Raw genomic sequence first — 22291 nt, forward strand, 5'->3', positions numbered from 1 at the left:
AGACTAAAATGATAAAGTAAGCTTTAGTGCAAAAGCGTGAGTGTGACAACAGACGAATTATAAAGAACATTCTTTACTGATTAAGAAATCCAAGAAAACCTTCAATCTAAAATCACCACTTGGCATCGGACAAGACTTGCATCATGGGAGTTGGAGGGTTACGGAGTGGTTTAGGCTCATCTTCCCACACTTTCAGAACTCCTGTTTAAACCCTTGTTCTGGAGAATTTCGAGGAGTTTACTGTTTAACAAAACCTAAGATTTCCAGAAATGCATGTGAGGAAAAATATGAAATTACGCAGCATTTAAAACCAAAGCAAAAACCAGAAACACGAGATTGATGCGGACGTTAACCTGGTGTCAGCTGCCACTGCGTCTCACGCTCGCTGTCGTTCTCCTCCCCAGGTCGGGACAGAATTCACGACAATTTTGTACAACTTCATGTGCAACTCGAGCTGTGTGGGCGGCATGAACAGGCGCCCAATCCTGATCATTGTCACTCTGGAAACCCGAGAGTAAGAAAAGACACCGTTGTCTTCCGTCCGCTTCAGCCGCCTGTCATGCTCCAAGTGATGCGTGCTGGATTGTCTCTGAACGCTGTGTCCCGTGTCGCTCTCCCCCAGCGGTCAGGTGTTAGGCCGCCGCTGCTTCGAGGCCAGGATCTGCGCCTGCCCGGGCCGAGACCGCAAGGCAGACGAGGACAGCATCCGCAAGCAGCATGTAACGGACGCCACAAAGAGCAGTGAGGGTACGAAACGCCGTAAGTAGCGCTGGGGGGGCTGGTGATGGGCTGTTGAGCTTCCGTCTCGCCATGACATGCTGCCAGTGTCGAGGACCGACGACCGCGGCGCCCACTAACACTCTCCGCCACATGCCTGCCTTTACCCCTCGCTGGTTTCTTTCTTTCTTTCTTTTTTTTTTTTTGCCCCTCCAGCTCAGGTTATCACTTCAGCGTTTGACCAGTTGGATTCATTCTTTCCTTTCCTCTTTTCAGCCTTCCGCCAGGTTTCCCACGGCATACAGATGTCCGCCATCAAGAAGAGAAGATCGACGGATGAGGAGGTTTTTTGTTTGCCTGTAAGTGTTACCTTGCTGTTGGTTTCAGGGTGTTGCTTAAAAGCCTCGCTCTGAGTGTGTCTGCGCTGCTCGCTGACCGCCCTTTATCTATTCTCCTTTCCCTCGCAGATCAAAGGCCGTGAAATTTATGAGATTTTGGTAAAAATCAAGGAGTCTCTGGAGCTCATGCAGTTTCTGCCACAGCACACAATAGAGTCGTACAGACAGCAGCAGCAAAATCTCCTTCAAAAACAGTGAGTACAAATACAGGCTGTTCGTGGGTCGGGGCTGCATCTTCTGCAAGGATCACTGCCGAACTGAAGTGGAGGAGGATTGCTTTTCCTTCAGGATTTGTTTCAGTCTGACTAATTTGCTTGTCGGGGATGTTTGGAATATAGTGCACAGATGACTAACTGACTTAACATGACTGACTTGTTGCTGGGAAAGACAATGGCCCTGAAGAAAATATGCAAACGACTCCTGGTTTGTCCAAAAAAGTTGAGAATAATAGCTCCGAAATGCCTGTTTTCATTGGTTACCCGCAGCAGAGACTCTACCCAGCATTTGTACTCGGTGCTGGCAAACTTGACAGAGCGAGTCGTACATCAAGTAGATCTGTTTTTTGTTTTTTTTTTCTCTTTTCTTTTCTTCCTCCTGTTCTCTCATGGGATATGAGCCAAAACTGATGAATCGTGACAAATGTACCTGGCTGCGCTTTGTTAAGGGAGAAGCTTCCAAAGGTTCACGGTAACGCCTTTAGGTGCTTTGCCAGGTTTTTTTCTTTTTTTTTTTTTTTCTTTTTGCACAAACAGCACCAAACAAAATCTGTGCCTCTATCTCATCTATTGGCTTCAGCATAATTAAATCCAGCTTCAGACACACACACACACACACACACACACACACACACACACACACACACACACACACACACGCGCTCACACACACACACGCACACGCACACTTGACACGCCTATTTCACCATGAGCTATGAAAACCAGGAGAAGGAGGTGTAAGTGATAGTTTGACAGTGCTGGGATGATAATTACTGCTTATGGTATATTTTCCCATTAAGAAACTGGCAGACGGCCTCACAGTGAGGTAGTGTTTGCTTGCGCTGTTTCTTTTTCAGACCTTTGTTTGTGTTCTTTGGCTAAAAGAACACTTTGCTATTCCAAATATTTAGAAAACTAACTGTTTCCAGAATATTTTTGTTTTCCTTAATATCTTGAACATTGTAGACATTGCTTTTATGGATTTTATTTTAAGGGTGGGATGTATTTGACTTTCCTGATGTGTTAATTTTGCATGTTTTCTGTGCACTACAAGCTTCTGTGAGCAGACCTTTTCACCTCCTTCCTTGTTAAGTGAAGGGCTGTGAACTGTGTGTGCACACTGCCACCTTGTGGCCAGTTGTCTCAGTGTGCAACGTTTTAACAGTTCTCTCAAACTTTGTTGACTTCCAAACACATCTCTCTCTCTCCCTGTTTACATTTGGTTGTGGTGTGGCCTTTACTTGCTCCCCTTGTCCTCCTCTATCGGCGAGCCCTTATTTCTGCTCTCTCTCTCTCTCTTTCTCTTTCTTTGTTTTCTTTCTGGTTCCTTCCTGCAGTCTGATAAAAACCCGCCTTGGTAGCCAGCTCCTGGAGCCTGCAGGAGAGCAGAGGCGCCGCTGCAGCTCCTCCTGAAACTCTGCCCCACATTCCACCTCCTCCTCCTCCTCCTCCTCCTCCTCCTCCAAGTTACACGGACCTCCTCTCTGCCTCCTTTTCATCAGCTCTCTCTGATGTACTTCCTGCTGTCTGTCGAGGGATTCTGCACTGAGGATACAAACTCTGTTTCTGCTGCAACATCCTGGAGTATCACTTTGAACAATGAGGGTGTTCACGTCTGCTGACGGCTGGAACTGCTCAAAGCATTGATAAATGCTGGACTGATTTGCATGCATTATTTGGCATTATTTGTGTCTGGCTTGCCTCCCGTGGTGACGAGTCACCACTGCCCTCTGCACTGAGGCTGTTCTGTTCAAATGCTGAGCCTTTGGTTTGATGTTAAATGTGGACAGGAACCAAGCTTCTACTTGTTTGTGTTTCATACTTGACTTTAAGAGAAGTGAAAGTGTTGTGCCGTTGGATTGTCACTAGAGCTGGACTCAAACTCTTTGAGGGTTGTTGTTGGGTTGTTTTTTGGGGGGGAGTAAGGGTGGGGGTCGGGGTGGGGGGACTTTATTAATGAGAGAACTTTTTGCCAATGCTGGTCATGTTTTTCTAAAGTCACTGCAGGACAGTTTGTGTCTTTCGTTTCAGACTTTTCTCAATAAAATGTGGTTGAATAGCTGCAGATGTGCACTACGTGATCCTCTGTGACCATTCTGTTTGAAACAGAGTATTGTACTTGGCCAGCTGCTGCACTTTTCTATGTCAGGATGTAATAAATGGCTTCTGTTTTTGGCTTGAACTTGGTCATTTCCATTACTCAATGAACCACGGAGTCAGTATGAGATATTATCTTGTTATGTAGAGACACAGGAGGCCTGCAACCTTTGATACCAACAGCCTGTCTCGTCCTTTCTCCTTGCGCCCTCCAGAACCTCAATGCCATCTCAGCCCTCCTTCGGCTCCAGCTCCCCGACCCACGGAAAAGTCAACAAGCTGCCCTCTGTCAGCCAGCTCATCAACCCCCAGCAGCGCAACTCCCTCACCCCGTCCAGCATGTCTGGAGGCCTCACTGACAGTAAGTGTGCCCCCTTTGTTTCCCCCCCGTCTGTCTCAGGCCGTACCTTCCACCGGTTGCCGCGTCCCTCCCGGGTGTATTGTACATATGCAAAAGAGCAGCGTGTCCGGGCAGGCAGCAGGGGGACCTGAACAGCTTCCTCCTAAAAAAAAAGAAAAAAGAATGTGATCCCTGTGAGATTCTCCCGCAGGACCTGCTCTGATGCATCATGTGTCACATCAAGAGTAACCTCGGCACGTTCGCCCCCCGTCCCCCCCGCCCGCCTTTGTCCCATAATCTGTGAATCTGAGCATGCCAGCCCATCCAAGGCTCACAGTAGCTCCTTTTGTCTTCGCAGTGACTCCCATGATGGGCTCTCACATCCCCATGAACGCCGACATGAGTTCACTGAGCCCCACACACGCACTGCAGCCACAGCTGCCCCTGGTGCCCTCCTCCCACTGTACCCCCCCTCCTCCATACCCCATGGACAGCAGCATCTCCAGGTACCTCCTCAAACCACAGCTCGTCTCTGCTTACTGGTCTGAGAGCAATCACCTCCAAATGTGTGCTGGTCCATCGTGGTCCTTATGAGCCTCGGTGCAATCGCAAACAATGTCTGCTTCAATTTCGCTCCGTAACCTGGAATAACTGACATCGTGACAAGCTGCATACACTTTCCCTTCACCTCTCATCCAACAACAATCCCTCAGTCTGGCCGAGTAATCTCAACAAGGCCGTCAAATTTAGCTTCCACTGTCTGGAGCGATGGAACAGCAATCCTTAATCAACCACTTTGACGCTTCTTAGTCGTTGGTAAACATCATGATCCATCTACAAAACTCCCAGTGGCTTCTCAAAGCGCGGCAACCACAGAGGACTGAGCCACCACACCGCCAGAGCACATTTACTGCTGCTGTCATATGTGAAGTTAAACCGGACGCACAAGAGACACACAGTGAAAAACGGCTGCGGTCATAACGACTGAAGCTGCAAATGATCACAGTAAATGATCATGATCTTTTTTAAATGTAAGTCTTTGTTTTTAATCATTAAAAGCTCATCAAGCATGGCTCGGCCAGGTTTTAACAAACTCTGGATTTGTGGTTATTTATCCAGTCGGCACCTCTGAACCCTGATCTCCTCCCAGTGTTGAAATCTTTCAGTGTAACAGAGGAAGACGGAGCTCTCGAATGCCCTCACTGTCACAGAGCAACATGTCTTTAAATTCCAAACATTACCAGTTACACAGTAGTTATGACTCTAAAAACTCACAGTAAATATATGAACAGCATTGTTTACACTAAAACATGGAGGGAGATGATTCTGTTTTCTCCTCAGCGTTACGTTGACACTGCACACTGAGAGGAAAAACTACTTTTGTACCACGTGATCACAGTCCGATTCTACAACTTCCTTGTGTCTCCTTCAACCTAAAAGCTCTGAAACACTGAGTTGATCTCAATCATTTTATTTTCATTCCACATTCGCTTACTTTTATTCGGGTCCAGGTTTTTCACTCCTGAAGGAAAAGGTACCCAACATGTACCTTCACAACAACAACAATAATAATAATAATAATATAATAATTATAATAATAATAATAATAAATGTTGACAGCTAACACCTTGCACTTCATGAGATATTATAATTTTACAAACAAAGGTGCTTGTAGTGTTTTTGAACATAACTTCTGGTAAATACAGTGTTTAAAAACACTTTATAACAATACAGTAATAATAATAATAATAATATCAAATGGGCTCAGGGGTTCTGGGTATTTTGTAAAAAAAAAATAAAAATGGCAAGAACAAATAAAAAAAGTAGCTGTATTTCCATAAGAGGGGTTAACCTTTTGAACAACCTGGACTATAACTTAAAAAAATCGGATACCCTCAAAATATTTAAAAGGCGATTAAAGCTCACCACTCCTGAAAGATCTGGAGCTCAGAATGGACTAGACGTTCCCTGAGAGGACAGTTTTCCTTTGGTAACTTTGGAATGACAAAGAAAATGCCACTTTTTGTTGTTGTTTTGGTTTCTGTCACACCAATTGCAGAAGTTTTATATTCATCATGTACAGGGTTAGGCAATATAAGTTAAACTTCAGCCTCAACCCTTCGGTCTTCCTCTGCTTGGTTTCCCTTTTCTTTTTATTGTCGCATTTTCTGTTGCTGCATTTTGGATTTGGTTGACCAAATAAACTATTACTACTACTACTAATTTGGCTCTGTAACCGTGATGTGAGGCTTTCCTAAGTCGCACTGTATTGAACGGTGGCTCCTGGTGAACAGCTGCAGACTGACCTGGTCCTCTCTCCTCCTCCTCCTCCTCCTCCTCCTCCTCCTGCAGCTTCCTCATTCGGCTGGGCTGCGCTGGCTGCCTGGACTACTTCACAGCACAGGGCCTAACCAACATCTACCAGATAGAGAACTATAACATGGAGGTGAGCCCTTGCCTATCCAACACGAGTCATTTGATGGGTTAGAGAGAAGAGTGGCTCCCCCTGCGAATACTAATGCTCCCCCCCCTCCCCCTCCCCCTCCCCCTCCTGTGTAATGACCATTAGGACCTGTCCAGGCTCAAGATCCCCGCTGAGTTCCAGCACATCATCTGGAAGGGCATCATGGAGCACCGTCAGGCCATGGATTTTTCCCCTCCTCCCCACATAGTGCGCACCGCCAGCGGCGCCTCCACAGTCAGCGAGGCCCGCGGCGAGCGCGTCATCGACGCCGTGCGCTTCACCCTGCGCCAGACCATCTCTTTTCCTCCGCGCGATGACTGGTCCGACTTCTCCTTCGACCTGGATTCACGCCGCAACAAACAGCAGCGCATCAAGGAGGAGGGCGAATAAGATGACCCCCAAACCACCCCCCCCCCCAAAAAGATCCCACTCCCTCCCCCGCCATCCCCACCCCCCCAATTCTCACCCGACGCCTCCGATCACGTCAGTCATTTCACACCGGCCGACGGAACATTTCACGAGCAAGCCCAAGAACAAACCCACAAACAAAGTCCACACCGCTCAGACGTGCACTTACTCCCGGTTCTGTCGTCGGTGGCGTGCGATCATTCAAGGCGCGTGTGCTGTCGCTACGGTGAAATTTCTTGAGAGCACTTAAGAAATGCCGAGAATTCGTCGAACACGTTTCATTCCCACGTTAACGCTGGACTGGAAATCCAAACTTCCTAGGGTTGTATGAGGGCTTCTTCTCCTTTGTAATGTTCTCCATCACTGTGGCTGTACCAGTTAGTCAAATACACTGTTGTTGTTGTTGTTGTTGTTTTTGTTTTCCGCGTGTGTGTGGCATATGTCAGCGTTGATTGTAAACATTTCAAACATTTCCTCTGAGAAGTATTAATGATGTCAGCTGATGGGCGATGTGTTTTCCTGCTGGAGTTTCTTCGTCGTGCTTTTGTCGTGTGGCGAGAGCGGCGCCTCGCCGCTTCCCGTCCGCTGTCGTGAAGTATGCGTGTGTTTAAAGTGACATATGGTCGTTCATTTGATGTAGCCACGTATAGGCCTAATGCTCTTGACCCAGTGTTTTACAGTTAAGTGATTCTATGACTGATGACGTTTTCTTTCTTCTTGTTTACTGCTGACTGCCTTTTCGAGGACGGGCTCCTGCTCCTGCAGCGGATGCCTGAGCACAAGTATTTTCTATTTTTTATTCCAAGTCATAAACCATGTTTTGGTAGAGGTATATTTCAAGTGATGTCAAACTGGCTGTAAATGTATATAAATTTGTATAGCTTTTTTTTTTTTTTTTTTTTAAAGAAACAAGCAATTGTAAAGGAACTGCATGACTTCCATCAAATGTGTCCATGTGACGAATTTGCAGGAGCAACAACAGCATTAGCCAAGAGTTCAGCTTTGCTTTGAGTTAGAAAGCAGCAACCTGCGGCAGTTTCATATTTTTGTAAAATGTATTGTAAATATTGAGGGTATTTTGATATAAATCTGAAATAAATATCCATACTTACTACCTTGCGTGTTACCTTTCTTTTGTGTCGGCTCATTTAATGCAGGATTGTCAGTAAAATAAGCAACATTCCAACATCGTGCCATCATCGTGAATCATCTCAGACCCTGAGTTGCATGAAATTCATGATTTATTGAGTATTAAAGACCGACTCCAACCTTTAAAAAGCCCCTTCGTCTGAGTTGGCCGTGGCGCCAGTGCTGAGGTATCATTAGCAGCCACATTGGAACTCCCAAACAGAGACGACGGCAAAAAGGAAGCACATGAAATAAACCTTAAGTGCATAAAAGGTCACCATATTTTCATGTACTGTTTGAACATATATTTATTCCATTTTAAAATATATCTTCTCACTTTGCTATATTTTAAAACCATATTTAAGTTATGATCTGTATTCAAACATTATTAGTGTTTTAGTACTTCGTCTGGTCCATCTCAAACAGTTATCCAATCAACTTTAAAAGGTCATTTAATTAGGTTTACTCAGTTTTAACCAAATCTGCAAAGTTTACTTTTTCAGCTCTGGACTCAATTTTCACTGCAGGAGAAAATGAAGATGTAGCATGAAAGCCCGAGTCTCACAGTCACTGCAGAGTTTGTTTGACGTCATCAGACTGGAGTCGTCAGTATTTGTCCAGCAGATCTGGGCAGTTGTCTCCCGCCAGTATCAAGAGTTCAGTATGAAGGGATTACTGGTGGAAAAGGTTGGAGCAGCTGTAACAGTGGAAGTTGTGGTTGTGTACAGTCATTTGTGTGTATCAGTAAATCTGAGGTCACACACTCTACGAGTTGTGTTTTTGCAGATTTTTTATATATTTTTTAGCCTCTCCACAAATACAACACAAATTCCTAATTACAGGTTTGGCGCAAAACACATTTGTGCTTCGGAATCAAACAATGTGAACTTGTGCAATAAATGTTCAATGTATGTCAAACAATTTTTCAAAAAAAATATGTGTTTCTTTTTAGTGCTGTCAAAAATAACGCGTTAATTTAATTAATCGATTTGAAACGTTTAACTCGTTACATAAAAAAAAAAGTTTTTTTAACGAGTTAAACGTTTCAAATCGATTAATTAAATTAACGCGTTATTTTTGACAGCACTAAAAAGAAACACATATTTTTTTTGAAAAATTGTTTGACATACATTGAACATTTATTGCACAAGTTCACATTGTATTTTTTTTTACTCCCTTACCCGAGCAGCGGCGTCTCTGGATGCAGCACTGTGACTACAGAGCAGCATAGGACCAAGTGGAATAATATTAAGGCAGAAAGTTTCACTTTAAAAAGTTTCCTGACGGCTGATTGAGAAAGTAAAAGTCATCAGCTTTACTTTGTAAAGCCGAATTTAACGACCACAGAAGTGATTCTGCAGCAAAACAGCAGGTTGCCATGTCGGCTGACCAGGAGCCACCAAACTGCTAAAACTGGAGGTGAAATATTAATTTCTCCTCTTTCTCTCTTTCCCTGGCTCTACTGTACTGTGTGTGTGTGTGTGTGTGTGTGTGTGTGTGTGTGTGTGTGTGTGTGTGTGTGTGTGTGTGTGTGTGTGTGTGTGTGGATATTACAGTATTTCATTGGCACTTTGTTCATGTAATAACTTTACAACTTTGTTTGTAGAAATATTCAAATCCTCAAAGTGGTGGATCTGCACTCTAACAAAACCCAGACTGATGTTAGATGTTTATTAATTAATTTATGTTTTTATTATTTTGCTAATCTTGGAGAGAAACAATTTAATGCAAAGCTAAAAGGACGTTATAGAAATAGTCTTTTAATTCAAATATAGTCTGTGTGCTGAATCGACACACACACACACACACACACACACACACACACACACACACACACACACACACACACACACACACACACACACACAGAAGGGTTTGAACCTATAACCTTCCACTGTGAGGGGAGAGAACTAACCACTGCTCCACTGTGCTGGACTACTTTAATAAACCCAGAGTGGAATTTTTCACTGTTGCTCCAGACAGAATAGAATAGGATGTTAATAGAATATTAAAATAGCAAATCGAAATAAAATACTATGTAATTATTACATAGTATGTGTGTACAAAATATAAATACAATACAATACAATATAAATATTTACAAGGCAAATGGTTAATAAATAAATACGCAATGAAGAGCTTGACATTAAAAACTATTTACAAAGAAGAGATCAGCTGATCACTGTTAAACATACAACAACAACAACAACAACAACAACAATGAGGACCCTTGTCTGTCAAGTGCAAAACAAAAACCGTCATGTTGGACAGAGCAAAGTAAAACTCACTAACACACCAAGAAGAATGAAAACACAAGTGATGAAGAAAATAAATAAATAGTGGACGAAATCAGAGGAAACAACAGGCAGCATCAACTAATTGTAGATCACGTGACGTAGATTCGTTTAGAAAATGTTATAATGCATATCTTACCTTTACTTGTGAAAGACCTTCATGTGCAGATTCTTCCGGACAAACGCTCCTTTAATTATTTCCTCGTGCTTGGATGGAAAGTCCAGTTCAGGGTTAGTTTGATTTATAAAATCCTCCATAGTGACGGCAGGAGGACTTAACCAGCCGCGTTGTCTCTTATTCTGCAGATGTGGAATCACACAAGTCATAAGTCTCTCAGCAGACGAGCGCCCCCTACCACGAGGCAGAAGAACTGCCGTCCTCACCTGCCGCCTCTCCTCGGGTTTCAACAAACAAACATTATAGACACCAGTGAAACTGTGGAAAGTCAAGGGGGAGATACTAAATGGTTATAGTACGCTCACAAAAACAATCAAAACTGTTTAATTTATATGGAAAATCAATTTATGGTTCAAACAATTAAACATATACTGTATAACTATTCAATTTATTTGTTTATTATTATATATTCGATTCTTCCCATGATGAGAGCAGAGGCTCTGCCTCTAAAGCCTGCAGGTCACTGCTGTCGCGAGCTGTAAGTTAAGTTAAGACACCCCTGGACTAAACTGTTCGTCTAAATGCTGCACTTCGTCTCTGCTGTGAAACAGAAATCTGGAAAGTGGAAACGGATTAAATAAGTTGCTGTGTGGTTTTGAACTTTGATCGATTTAGAAAACTCTCAGTCGCTTCTCAAAGCGTGAAAACCACTGGAGATTTACTCAACCACAGTTATACTTTAAATTAATTCCCTAAAAATCTGCAGTCATGACCGCTTAAGGATTACCTCCTACATTGTACGTTAACTTTCCTTTGTATTGCTGCATTTATTTAATTCCATTTGTAACAACCAATAACCTAATACCTGCCAATAAAGTAATATTTAAGTAATATTAAATGAACAAAGTAGCATTTCAAACTAATCTGATAATCTGACTGCAGCCAATAATGTAATAACACACGAAGAGCGATGCATTTCTTGGAAATATAAACATTTTTGCAGGTTCATTGCAGCGGTTGTCTTTTTTTTGTTAAGTAATTAATCGCAGTATCGGACTGTTATGTCACTGGCTTTATCACAGCTTATTAAAGAGACACTTGTTTTCTCCACGTCGGCGGTCACTCACACAAATGGCGGGGAACGTAAAGACGACCCAACACCTTCCAGTGGAGTCGCCATGTTCTGCCTGTGCGTGCGTGGAGTTCTCTCACACACGTGAACGTGTGGTTGTTAAAGTGTCTCTCTGTTTGACTCAGCAGCAGCTTCCTGAAGCCGACAGTCTGTACGCTTGAGGTTTTCTGTTTCATAAACTGTCAGCATCTTTGTGTCGGTGGAACTGGAGGTCTGTGGTCTGAACCTCCTGCATCCATCACGACTGCATTTATGTCTGTTTGCTGGTTTTCTCTCTTTCTATTCTCCAACTCCAGCAGTAACGGCAGAATAGCTCCACCTCAGTCTGCTTCTGAAGGTTTCTGCCTGATAGAATGTTTATATAAAGTTTCACATTTCCACTGTCTCAACTTCCACAGTCTTGTTTTTCTCTGTAAAAGTGCCTTGACATGACTTTCTGCCTTTTAGACTTCAACACAAATTTAATGAATACAAATTAAAAACTTTTCACTTTGTTTTACTGATCCAGGCCTGCTAATAAACACTGTTTTGTGCTTTTTTCCTTATTTATTATCCATCACTGTTGTTTCTGATGTCATTAAATGACATGAACTTTCATTAGTCGTATTGCTCTTTTCAAATGTGGGTGTTAGTTGTTGTTGTTTTTGTTTAACTTGAACGTGATAAAAAAAAAAAAAAGGAAAAGATGAGGGTCCACATTAAGTATTAAAGAAAGATGTTTAAAAAGTGTTGAAGTGGGGGATACAACACTTTACAAATGGTCCAAACAAATACCCAAGTTGTTTCTATACGAGGCACAAAACTTTATATTTTAGGAAAAGTTGAAAGAAAAAACACAATATCAAAAGGTTTGCTTCAAACTTTATGTAACGTTATGTTGAGCTGGCACTACACGGTTGCTTCTCAGCGTCTACCTTTGCTGCGATGTTGAGGAAATAATATAAGTGCCTGTGTGGTTCAACTTCACCACAAACTACAAGCCTAATATCTAAAAACTGTTGATGGGGCCGTTGTGTTGGTCGGTGAGTAGAAGTTCCTCTCTACTGTTGGAACAATGACGGCACCGGTTGCCAAATACATAAAGCTTTTATTTCACTCCTTGAATGTGACCCGCCATGGCTACAGGATCGACATTTTGCAACAGTCAAGTCTCACAGCTTCTGTTCACCAGGTGAAACACGTTCGCTCCATCCCCACATGACAACTAAACTCATGAGTCACTTAAAAATATTTACATCCTGAGAAAAATAGGCATTTTCAGGGAGTTTCTCTTTTACATTTTATACACACTGAAAGGAAACAACTGCAATTAGTCCGTGCAGATTACTCCACCTCGGCCACGTGGGCCACCTCCACCTCCATGGTCTGGATGACCTCGGGACCGTCCTCCATCTTGGCTTGCTGCGCCAGGACGTAGTTCACCACCTGCATGATGCCCTGATCCGAGAGCGTGGCCACCGAGCCGTCGCTCGCTGCCTGCACCGCCTCCACCGCCTCCACGGCTTCCACCGTCTCCTCCGTGATCAGCACCGTCTCGATCTCCTCCGAGGCGGGCTGCTGGGCCGGTCGGAGCTCGGGGGGCAGGTCGGAGGCCAGGATGCTGACGGCGTGCTCCACCTGGGTGCCCTGGTTGTGGAACTGCAGAGTGTCCTTCTCCAGCATGATCTTCCCGGGCAGGTTGTCCACGTGGTACTTGGCCATGTGCTTGCGGAGCGTGCGCGCGTCGATGTGGGCCTCCTGGCAGATGGGGCAGACGTACGGCCGCTCCCCCGTGTGGGTGCGCACGTGGCGCTTCAGGGAGCGCGCGTCGGCCCAGGCCACGCCGCAGGTCAGGCATTCGAACGGCTTCACCCCTAATGAGAGATTAGGAGACGAGGCGTCATCAGCGCGGTGAGAAGACGACGGTTCAAGCGGCGCGGCGCCGACGAGCGCCGGCTGCAGGCTCACCTTGGTGGTTGTTGACGTGGCGCCTGTACTCGCGTAGCTGCATGAACTTCCTGCCGCACTGCTCGCACTCCCTCTCCAAGTTCTGCTTGACTCGGCCTTTCTTGCCATGCGTGGCCTTCTTCACGTGCCTCCTGAACAAGGCTTTCTCGAAGAACTCCTTCCCGCACACGTTACACCTGGGGACCAACACACACAGTCACATCTCCACTCCCAACAGGCGCCGTTGGCCTTGATATGCTGGGGGGTGACCTTCCACACTAAATTACTTTGCTATAAACACAATATTAAGTTCATCTTTAGGACTGAAGAGAATTCTTCAGTCTTACATCAAACAGATATCAGAGTCACTTTGCTGCTTTACTGGCTCGTAGTTATTCTACAACAAAGTCATGAAGTGATTAATTCACAGCTGTTCTACAGATAACAAGAGCAGATTGTCTCAATAATCTGTACGACTGCTGCACCTTCAGAAACCACAGAGAGCAGTCAGCGATCAGCGATCAGTGCAGACTACAGTGAAAATGATGTGACGTTAAAGTTGTTTGAGCTGCATTTGCTGGCAAGTAAATGTTGCTACTCCGTCACCCTAACTTCTGATTTATCACCGCCGAGCAGGGATTCTAAAAGCCGGCAGCAGATTTAGACATGGCGAGAAAGCTCGTCTACACATTTAGGTAGCTGCACACAGCGTAAGAGGTAAGTTCCTCAAGCAACTTAACTACTTTTATATAGTTGACGAGCCAAAACAGTTCAGTGTGGGGTTTTATAATAAATAATAAGCTAATAAATATGTTTGTACTCTCAGGTCCCATTTACACAACGTATTAAAGTAAAAACACATCGTTTATGCTTCAGAAACGTTTCACGTTCACACGGAAATTGCAGAAATGCTGAAAACATGTAGTTTTCATGTCTGACCACCAGAGAGTGCCGTTTGTTTTGTGTGATGAAACCACACACATGCAGCAGAGAACAAGACCCTATAAACAATAACAAAGGGAGAACAAGGACGTGTGAATGGACTGACGACCAAGTTGGATTGTTACTACGGTGACTGGTGATTTATAAAAGTCTCAGGAGAATCTGGACTGGGAGTCGTGACACTCTGGAGGTTAACATTGCTGTTATTGTCCATCTACTGAGCATGTGCAGGAGAGGTATTTACTCCAGCCGTGGTGTGAATACGCAGTAGCAGCATTCTCTAAAAGTAACGGTACTTTACCGTTTACAATTGAACACGTCGTGTAAACGGGTCTGAATGTTTTCAATACTTGAGAATAAAACAATTGTTGTTAGATTCAACACCGTGAGCAGTAAACTGTAAACAGCTTCATGTGGACCGAAGCGAGGATCCTGGGGAGGCGGAGGCTTGTGGTGCATTCAGGGACCCCTTCCCTCCTGCAGCACTTACTTGAAGGGCTCGGCCACGCTGTGGGACTTGACGTGGGAGTACCAGTCTTTCTTCCAGCTGTAGCACTTCCCACACACCTGGCACTGGAAGGGCTTCAGGCCCATGTGCTTGTTCATGTGCTGCTGCAGGTCTTTGGCTTCAAAGAACCTCTTGTCACAGCTGTGGGGGAGGGAGGAGGTGGAAGACGGTTGAATACATCAAACGAGCCTTAAAGGGTGGAGCTCAGAGGCGTGAGGAGGAGGAGGCACTCACTGGCTGCAGGCGAAGGGCCGCACGTCTGGCTTGGGCTGGTGCTTCTTCAGGTGTTTGCTGAGGGCCGAGGCTCGGTGGAAGGTGGCGCCGCACGTGTTGCACAGGTACTTTGATTCACCTGAATGCAAGTTTAAAGGAACATTTGAGAAGTCCAAAAAGAAATAAAACCTTCAATATAATCGAAACTCCCGTTACAGACTTTTAATGGACGTTTTATTGTTTAGCACCATCATGTTGGTTTTATTTGTCTTTTAGTGTGTTGTGGTCTTTCCCTCCCTCCTCAGGATCCCCCCGTTACTACTTCCTCTACTCCATCCAGCCCTCTCCTTCCCCTTATACTCCCCTCATCACTCACTGGAAGCCTGCTTGAAAAACAAAAATCAATAAACAAAAGAGGTTTGCGTTTCTCAACTTCTCTTGCCGAGGTTCAAAGATCTAAATGTTCCATTTTATTATTAGCTTCACTATTGTAGAGGATATAACGTGTGATTATGAAATAATTAACCATTTCGTTAATGTTCTGAAGAAATACATCCAAGGAAATATCAAAATATTAATACTTTAGGCCACGGGTGTTCTACTTGATCGAACACAATACATACCAATTACAGTCCCTATTATGTAAATGATGGCGACTAATTGATTTAAATGGACCAACTGGATGTTTCCAAGGTACGAACATACATGCGTTTGATTTCATTTTAACTTGAATGATACGGCGGGTAAATTAGTGAACCCCTCGTGGTGAGAGAGTGAACTCTGACCTGTGTGGAGGCTGGTGTGCTCCTCCATGCTGCGCTTGCTCACAAACGACTTCTTGCAGAATTCGCACTGGAACTGCTTGGAGACGTCGTGCAGCGCCCGGTGCATCTTCAGGCTGTGCTTGTGGGCGAACGTCTTGCCGCACACCTTGCAGGAGTGCGGCCGCACGCCGGTGTGGCTCAGCATGTGTATTCGTAGGGAGTACAGCTTGGGCAGGGTCTTCCCGCAGATGTCGCACACGAATTCCCTCCTGGTGTGCGGCGGCGCCGATGTCTTGTCGTCCAGGTCGCCGTCTGCTCTGCCCTCGGCGGGCGGCTCAGCCGGCGGTCTGGAGATGGGCGCCCGCTGGCTGCTCTGCTGCTTGTGTCGGGCGAGGTGGGCACGGAGCGAGGCGGCGTACTGGAACTCCTTGCTGCACAGCTGCAACGACACGGGAACGGGGCCGTTAAAAGCGTCACGCTCATCTTAACAATCAAAATCCACGGGCGCAAACACTCACGCTGCACTTGTATCCGCGGGATTTCTCGTGCTTCAACGTGTGCATGATGAGGGAGTAGCGTCTCGGGAAGGACATGCCGCACTCGGAGCAGGTGTGTTCTCCATCGACCGCGCTCTCCTGTTTAGCCCCGCCCTCTGGCTCCACCTCCTGGACGCCAGCGTCCTCTGAGCCGAGCTCCCCTGTCGCCGTCGTCTCTGTGGCGATGACCTCTGAATCCGCGTCCAGTTCAGACACAGGCTCTACTTGAGGCTCGTCTCTCTGCTTCGGTGGTCTCCCCCTCCTCCCGGGCTTCGTAGCCGCCTGTCGCACACGTGTTCATATTAAAGCTTCTGCAAACTACAGTCATGCAGCAGCTAATGTATGGAATCAATTGTCTTTGTATGATAATGACGTCTACTCTAGTAACCGTGTCTTACACTAGAATCAATGAACAAAGCAGGAGGTGTTATGTGAGAGTTGGGAACCTTTGGGGTGGCAGCACGTGGCGGCGTCAGGCCTTTCTTTCCCTCCTCTTCATTTTCAAGTCCCATGTGCAGACGAGCGTAGCCCCCTTCTGCAATGGAGCGCTGGCGAAGGCGCCTCCTGCTGGGGTCGTCGGACGCCGCGTCCCGCTTGTCTGTGTGGCTTTCGTCGGAATACGGTTCATCTTCCTCCATCGGCAAGATTTCCTCCACCTCCACTTCCTTCTTCAGCTTGGCTGGACGTCCTCGTTTGCGTTTCTGTGGTGCAGGCTCCACCTCAACGCTGTGGATTTCGGTGCTTCCCTCCAGAGTTGGCGCCACTGGTGGGCCGGTGACCTCCGGGGGACTTGGTTTGTCTGTATCCACATTTATGACGAAAGCTTCCGTTTCCGTGGTCATCTGGGGCTGCTCCATCGCCAAGCAGGCCGACACCACGGCGAGGGACTCGCTGGCTCCAGCCTGTCCGCTGTGGGTGACCACCGTCATCGTCTCCTCCTCCATTTCCTCGGCGCGTCCTGAGATGAGTGTAACAGTTTCTCCCGGTTCGGCTTGGCTGCTGTGAGCGATGAGAGCCACGGTCTCGCCGCCCTGCAGGCTGCTTCCCTCCACGGTCTGAGTGACCACTGCCACCGGCGGGTGGAGGTACGCCTCCTTGGAAGGCTCCACAAAAGCCAATCCGTCCTCAGACAACGTGACGGCGCCGTGCGTGACTACACTGCCATCGCTTCCGATGGTCACCACGTAGGCGTCGGACTCCTCCCTGGACTCGTCCTGAGAGGAGGGCTGGCTCGACACCACCGTGTGCACGTCACCCTGCTGGTACACCGTCAGTCTCTGCTCCTCCACCTGCTTGTGCACCGACTCGCATATCTGCAGCACCTCGTTCATCAGCAGGTGTCGCGCCAGGTTGGCGATCTCCGCCATGATGGAGAAGTTAAATGTGAGCGTTGACGTGTAGGCGAAGTCGAGCAGCGGGAGGAAGCCGGATTTGGTGAAACCTGCAGGAGGAAATAGCGAGAGTCAAAGACAAGCCGCCGCGGAAAACGTTTGAAAATGCAACAGACGTGCAAAAGCCTCACCGGAGAGGTCGACCACAGCTTCGTGAGTGGACGCCGCCCCCTTCTCGAAGAAGAGCTCATTGAAGTATTCGCTGCACGCGGCCAGCACGGCTTTATGGGCGCGGAACTCCTCCCCCTCGATAAGCAGCGTGATGTCACAAAACTGGTTGCAGAGGCGCTGCTGGTTGAGTTTGTCCAACATGGTCTGGCTGTGTTTCGGCAGGAACTGGTTCACTTTGCCTTTACTGTCCACCTGCAAACAAACACATTAAAAAAAAACAAAAAAAAACACACACAACATAAACACAACTCGTCTCTAACCAGTCGGTCTGGTACTCACAAAGACCAACTCGTGCTTTGCAATGCCTTTGGTCAGCTTGGACGCCATCTGGGAGGAAGAATCGCAGAACAATAAGCTCTCATCGCCGTCTTCCTCCTCCTCCTCCTCCATGTCCCCGTCGTCGTTGGCGACCGCTTTGCGTCGCCACGGCCGAGAAAATGGCCGAGTACCAGAGCCGTCGTCCGCGCCACGTCTGTTCTGACATTGCACACACTCCCGGATGTGGTCTTTGACGTGCTTCAGGATTCCTGCCAGAGTCAAAGAGAACATGAGTGACTACGCCGGGTCAGGGTGCAGGCGTGTGAAGACCCAATCCAAGAAAATACTGCTATTGTGGACTGGCCTACGAACGATTTCCAACCCAAACAGTGAGAAAAAGATGTGCTGCGACTGGACGTTTTGGTATTCCCGTGTGATACAATGCAATAGAGCAAGCCAGTGAACCTGAGAGGGATTCCCTGAGACATACGAGACTCCAGGCAAGACGAAGAGCGACTGGAAGACCTCAAAGGAGAAATGATGAAAACAAGACTGTAAAAGGTGGAGACCAGAATTCTGAACGATGGATTGATAAATGAGCTGATATGATAAAACTACATGAGCTACTCCGGCTAAAGCCAGCAGGTCAAGAGGGACAGGCACGGACGCAAAGTACAATGATTGATGGGGTTCCTCAGGGAGCTGAAGGGGATCCTAGAAATGTGCTTCACTTTGTAAAGAGACTGCTCAAAAAGGACCTCGAGATCCCCGACAGGAAAGATGTACAAACAGAGTGTAGAAAGACCCAGAGCAGCTTCCTCCTTGTGACCTCACGGCACCTCTGGCCATGAGTTTTCCAATCTGCAGTAGCATAAAGTTCACTGCAATAAATAATGTATGTGCTTCATATAAACCATACAGGACAGCTCCTTTACATGAGAGCCTCTCAAGACCCTCTAAAGTATTTCAAGTAAACTATGAACCGCGAGATGAAATCAGACCGACACAGATGGAGCCGAATCCCTTTCACTGGCCTCCACACAAGGACTGCCGCCACCAAAACAAACGTTTCACCTCAGGAAGGAGAAGCTCTTTCAGTTTTCATTGATATACTTGAAGCTCACCTGTATATAGGTTAAACACCCTCCACTTCTTCTTGAACCTCTTTCTTCTAAAGTTTATATTCTCTTTTATTTAGTGTGAGAGATGCTCTAAAACTTAAGTGTGCTACTCCATGAACTACAAAATGTGTAAATTAAGTTAAAAAAAATACTGAAGAGTTATGTGGGAAAGTGTGTAAATGCTGGTGATATAATGTGAAAATAAATGTGTGAAATCTTCAAAAATAATGCAAATAGAAGCCAAAATAGGAAATAGGTGAATCCAACAAAGGAGATGGTGAGCAGTTTTGAAGGAAGAGCATGACACTGGGTCCAGTCAGAGAAAGGCTCAGGGGTGGAGGTTGTTTGTAGCTGAATCTGGATGATAATCCGGGCAGGACCAGCCACACGGAGACAGGTTAAAGCAAACTGGACTTCCTGAGGAAGTTAAAATCCCTCAACATCTGCTTAACATCTACCTGTGAGGCTACTGCACTTAGTGTGAGGATGCAATGATTCTCACCGCCACCTGGAGGCGCTCAGGAAAAGCACTTTCCGCTACAGACAGGATAGAAACCAGCAGGAAGTCTCTTCTGACAGCAGCAATCAGACTATTTAACCAACAATAACAGCTGTTTACATGTGTTATTCATACACGATGTTTCATGAGTAATTCATAACTGCTTATTAATGAGCCCTGAGGTTTGTGGGAACGTTTGGTGAAGTGCTGCTATAACAAAGCAATTTTCTGTCAAGACTCAAAGTTTTCTATTCTGCTCAATGTCCAAACAAAATAACATAATGAGTAAAAAAAAGTGTTATTACTACAAATAATTGAGGAAAAATAAGTCAAAGACTAAAATAATAATAATGTGCATGTAAGTGTACGAGCTCCTACGTAAGCAAATGTGCTAATAATACCAAACATAAATGCGCAAATAAATATTCAAATAGTAAAATTAAATATTATGCAAACAAATATCAATGATACCCGTTTAAAATCCCTGTTACACAACGATTCATGTGACAACGCATCGTCTTTGTGTTTTCGTTTCAGAAAAGCTTCGCATTTACAAGGGAACATTTTGAAAACTGTGTCCGTGTTTCCATGAAAACGGCAGAAACACTGAAAACAACGTAGTTAGCACGATGAGCCACGAGTGACTGCTGAAAACAGATTGGGAGTCACGACACTCCGGGGGCCGTCATTGTTGTTATTCTCCATCTACTCCCGCTTGTGCAGAAGAACTATTTTACTCTGAAAAGTTTACTTAAAAAAGGTCAAAAAGTTGAATTTTCAGTAGCTCTGACCGCCGTTGCTGCACACACAGTACATGGACAAATAATAGAAAACCATGAAAGTAAAGCTGCAGTGCAGGCAGACTCTTAATGTGTGGGAAAATGTGCAGAAGCAATCAATAAAATATGAAAATGAACTTGCGAGGATGAGGCACTTTGTTTTATATTAAAAATGTGTTAAGAAAGTTCAACCACCCGAAAAGACTGACAATGCACAAAAACAAAAGATAAATGCACAAATACTATACATGTGTTGTGTGCAAATAGACAAAACAAATGACATGAACAACTACTACAAAGTACAACTACAAAAAAGTACTTAAAAATTGGTTAATAGAACTTTTTTTTTATAAAAAAATAAAATAAAATGTTCAAATAATAAAGGTGAATGTTGAAAGCGAGCTAGAAATACTGAAATGTAATGTGGAGAAATGTACAGATAAAGAAGTTTTATTTTTAAAGTAAGACAAATTATGTATCTAAATATGTGCATACTGTAAAGCGCACAAATAAAGTAAACGTGAAAATACAAAAACAATTAACAACTATTAAAGATAAATATGCAAATACTGAAGAAATACCAAAACATTTGATCATACTGAAAAAGGTAAAATCAGTAATGGCCAAGTACTGAAATGTGCAAATACTACAAGAAAAAAAGTGAAAATAAATGCGGAATGTTAAGTTATAGCTAGAAATAGTGAAACTTAATGTGTAAATCCGATACATCTGTTGAAAATGTAGTAGAAATATGCTAAGAATGTAGAAATACCAGGGGAAAGGGTTTAAATAAATCGAAATGCTGAAGCTGAATGTGTATTTAAGTGTAGTAAAGGTGTGTTATGTGAAACATTGTGAGTGAAGAAACTCCCAGGAGACGATCAAAACATGCAGTACTGCGGGCGGCCGCTGGGTGGGGATAGAACGCGCCTGTGTTGAAGGCGGGTTGCGGACCTTAATAATCAACCTCTCGGCTGCCGGTTGAACCGTGTCCGTTAACGGGCAGACGGTAACCGGCTGACTCGCCCGGCCGCGGCCCGGGTGTCGCTTCCTTACCTCTCCACCAGTATTTCTGGGAGATGAGCTCCCAGGTGAGCTGCTGGTTGAAGTGCTCCCCTCCCTCCGCGATGTGCGCCTCGCTGATAAGTTCCCTCCTCCGGCCGTCCTGCAGCACCACCTCCAGCTCCGTGAAGTCATTCTGCCCCTTCAGCCGCCGCTGGTAGAACAAAGTCCCGCTGCGCACCACGTAGCAGGCGGCCGCTTTGCGGATCTTCCTCTTGGTGTTCCCGGGCGTCCCCGGTGCGTACGGGTTCCGCTCATTGGTCAGGTAGCGAATGATAGCCAAGTAGCTTTCTTCACACGACATGTCTCTGCGGACCCGCGCTTTCACCGCTCGACCGCGAGGCCTTCTCGAAGAGGAGGGCCCTCCCCAAAGCCCGGGCGGATTTTTTCACGCCGCTCGGAGGGTACGAAAGACGAATCGGGGGCGAAAATAACAGATTTCAGAATTGTTTTCCAGGGTGGAACTGCAGTTCACATCCGTCAGGGGAGACCCGAACAGGCAAAATGGCTGCTGCACCACCGGATTTTGCGTAGTGTGGAGCTTAAATAAGTCAGAACCGGAGACCGCCACGAGGGGGCGCACGTCTCCAAGGTATAAACCTCACAGGGCCTCGTTCAAGCGTCTTTTTAAAACAGGACTCAAACTTTTAAAACAGGGGACTCAAACTAAATCATCTTTTTCAAACAGGGGACTCAAACTAAATCATCTTTTTAAAACAGGGGACTCAAACTAAAACTTTTAAAACATTGGACTCAATCTAAAACGTTTAAAACAGGGGACTCAAATTAAGTCATATTTTTAAAACGGGG

General features: G+C 45.6%; 2 protein-coding genes across 4 annotated transcripts in view; one reads left to right on the top strand and one right to left on the bottom strand.

The window, feature by feature from the left end:
- The window catches only part of tp63 (tumor protein p63), a 32456-nt gene extending 24890 nt beyond the window's left edge, over positions 1–7566 (top strand). For 2 of the 3 annotated variants that reach the window (XM_080472895.1, XM_080472893.1), the window contains 8 exons: positions 405–514; positions 623–747; positions 994–1076; positions 1185–1309; positions 3643–3788; positions 4126–4273; positions 6120–6213; positions 6337–7566. In XM_080472895.1, coding sequence (XP_080329021.1) covers positions 405–514; positions 623–747; positions 994–1076; positions 1185–1309; positions 3643–3788; positions 4126–4273; positions 6120–6213; positions 6337–6621 — 1116 coding nt within the window. In that variant the 3' untranslated portion in view covers positions 6622–7566. The remainder of the gene's footprint in view (positions 1–404; positions 515–622; positions 748–993; positions 1077–1184; positions 1310–3642; positions 3789–4125; positions 4274–6119; positions 6214–6336) is intronic. The other variant, XM_080472894.1, reaches the window with a different exon arrangement.
- A 4452-nt stretch (positions 7567–12018) lies between these two features.
- zbtb11 (zinc finger and BTB domain containing 11) lies at positions 12019–21999 on the bottom strand. Its single transcript, XM_080472891.1, has 10 exons — positions 21476–21999; positions 18042–18289; positions 17723–17954; positions 16647–17641; positions 16183–16482; positions 15686–16103; positions 14922–15039; positions 14670–14828; positions 13259–13434; positions 12019–13164 (listed from the first exon to the last, which is right to left on the bottom strand). Exons 1-10 carry the CDS (start codon positions 21783–21785, stop codon positions 12635–12637), a joined length of 3486 nt encoding a protein of 1161 aa, XP_080329017.1. The 5' UTR covers positions 21786–21999; the 3' UTR covers positions 12019–12634.
- Between the last annotated feature and the right edge of the window lie 292 nt (positions 22000–22291).

Source organism: Lipophrys pholis (assembly GCF_963383615.2).
Source record: "Lipophrys pholis genome assembly, chromosome: 10".
NCBI classification, from domain to species: domain Eukaryota; kingdom Metazoa; phylum Chordata; class Actinopteri; order Blenniiformes; family Blenniidae; genus Lipophrys; species Lipophrys pholis.

What these genes read in the sequence shown, in the direction of transcription:
- zbtb11 (XM_080472891.1), bottom strand. Translation starts at nt 21,785, where the DNA reads ATGTCGTGTGAAGAAAGCTACTTGGCTATCATTCGCTACCTGACCAAT. An exon ending in CCAGAAATACTGGTGGAGAG is followed by an intron (nt 18,290 to 21,475) that starts GTAAGGAAGCGA and finishes TGACTCTGGCAG; the next exon opens with GAATCCTGAAGCACGTCAAA. An exon ending in CCACGTCAACAACCACCAAG is followed by an intron (nt 13,165 to 13,258) that starts GTGAGCCTGCAG and finishes ATCTCTCATTAG; the next exon opens with GGGTGAAGCCGTTCGAATGC.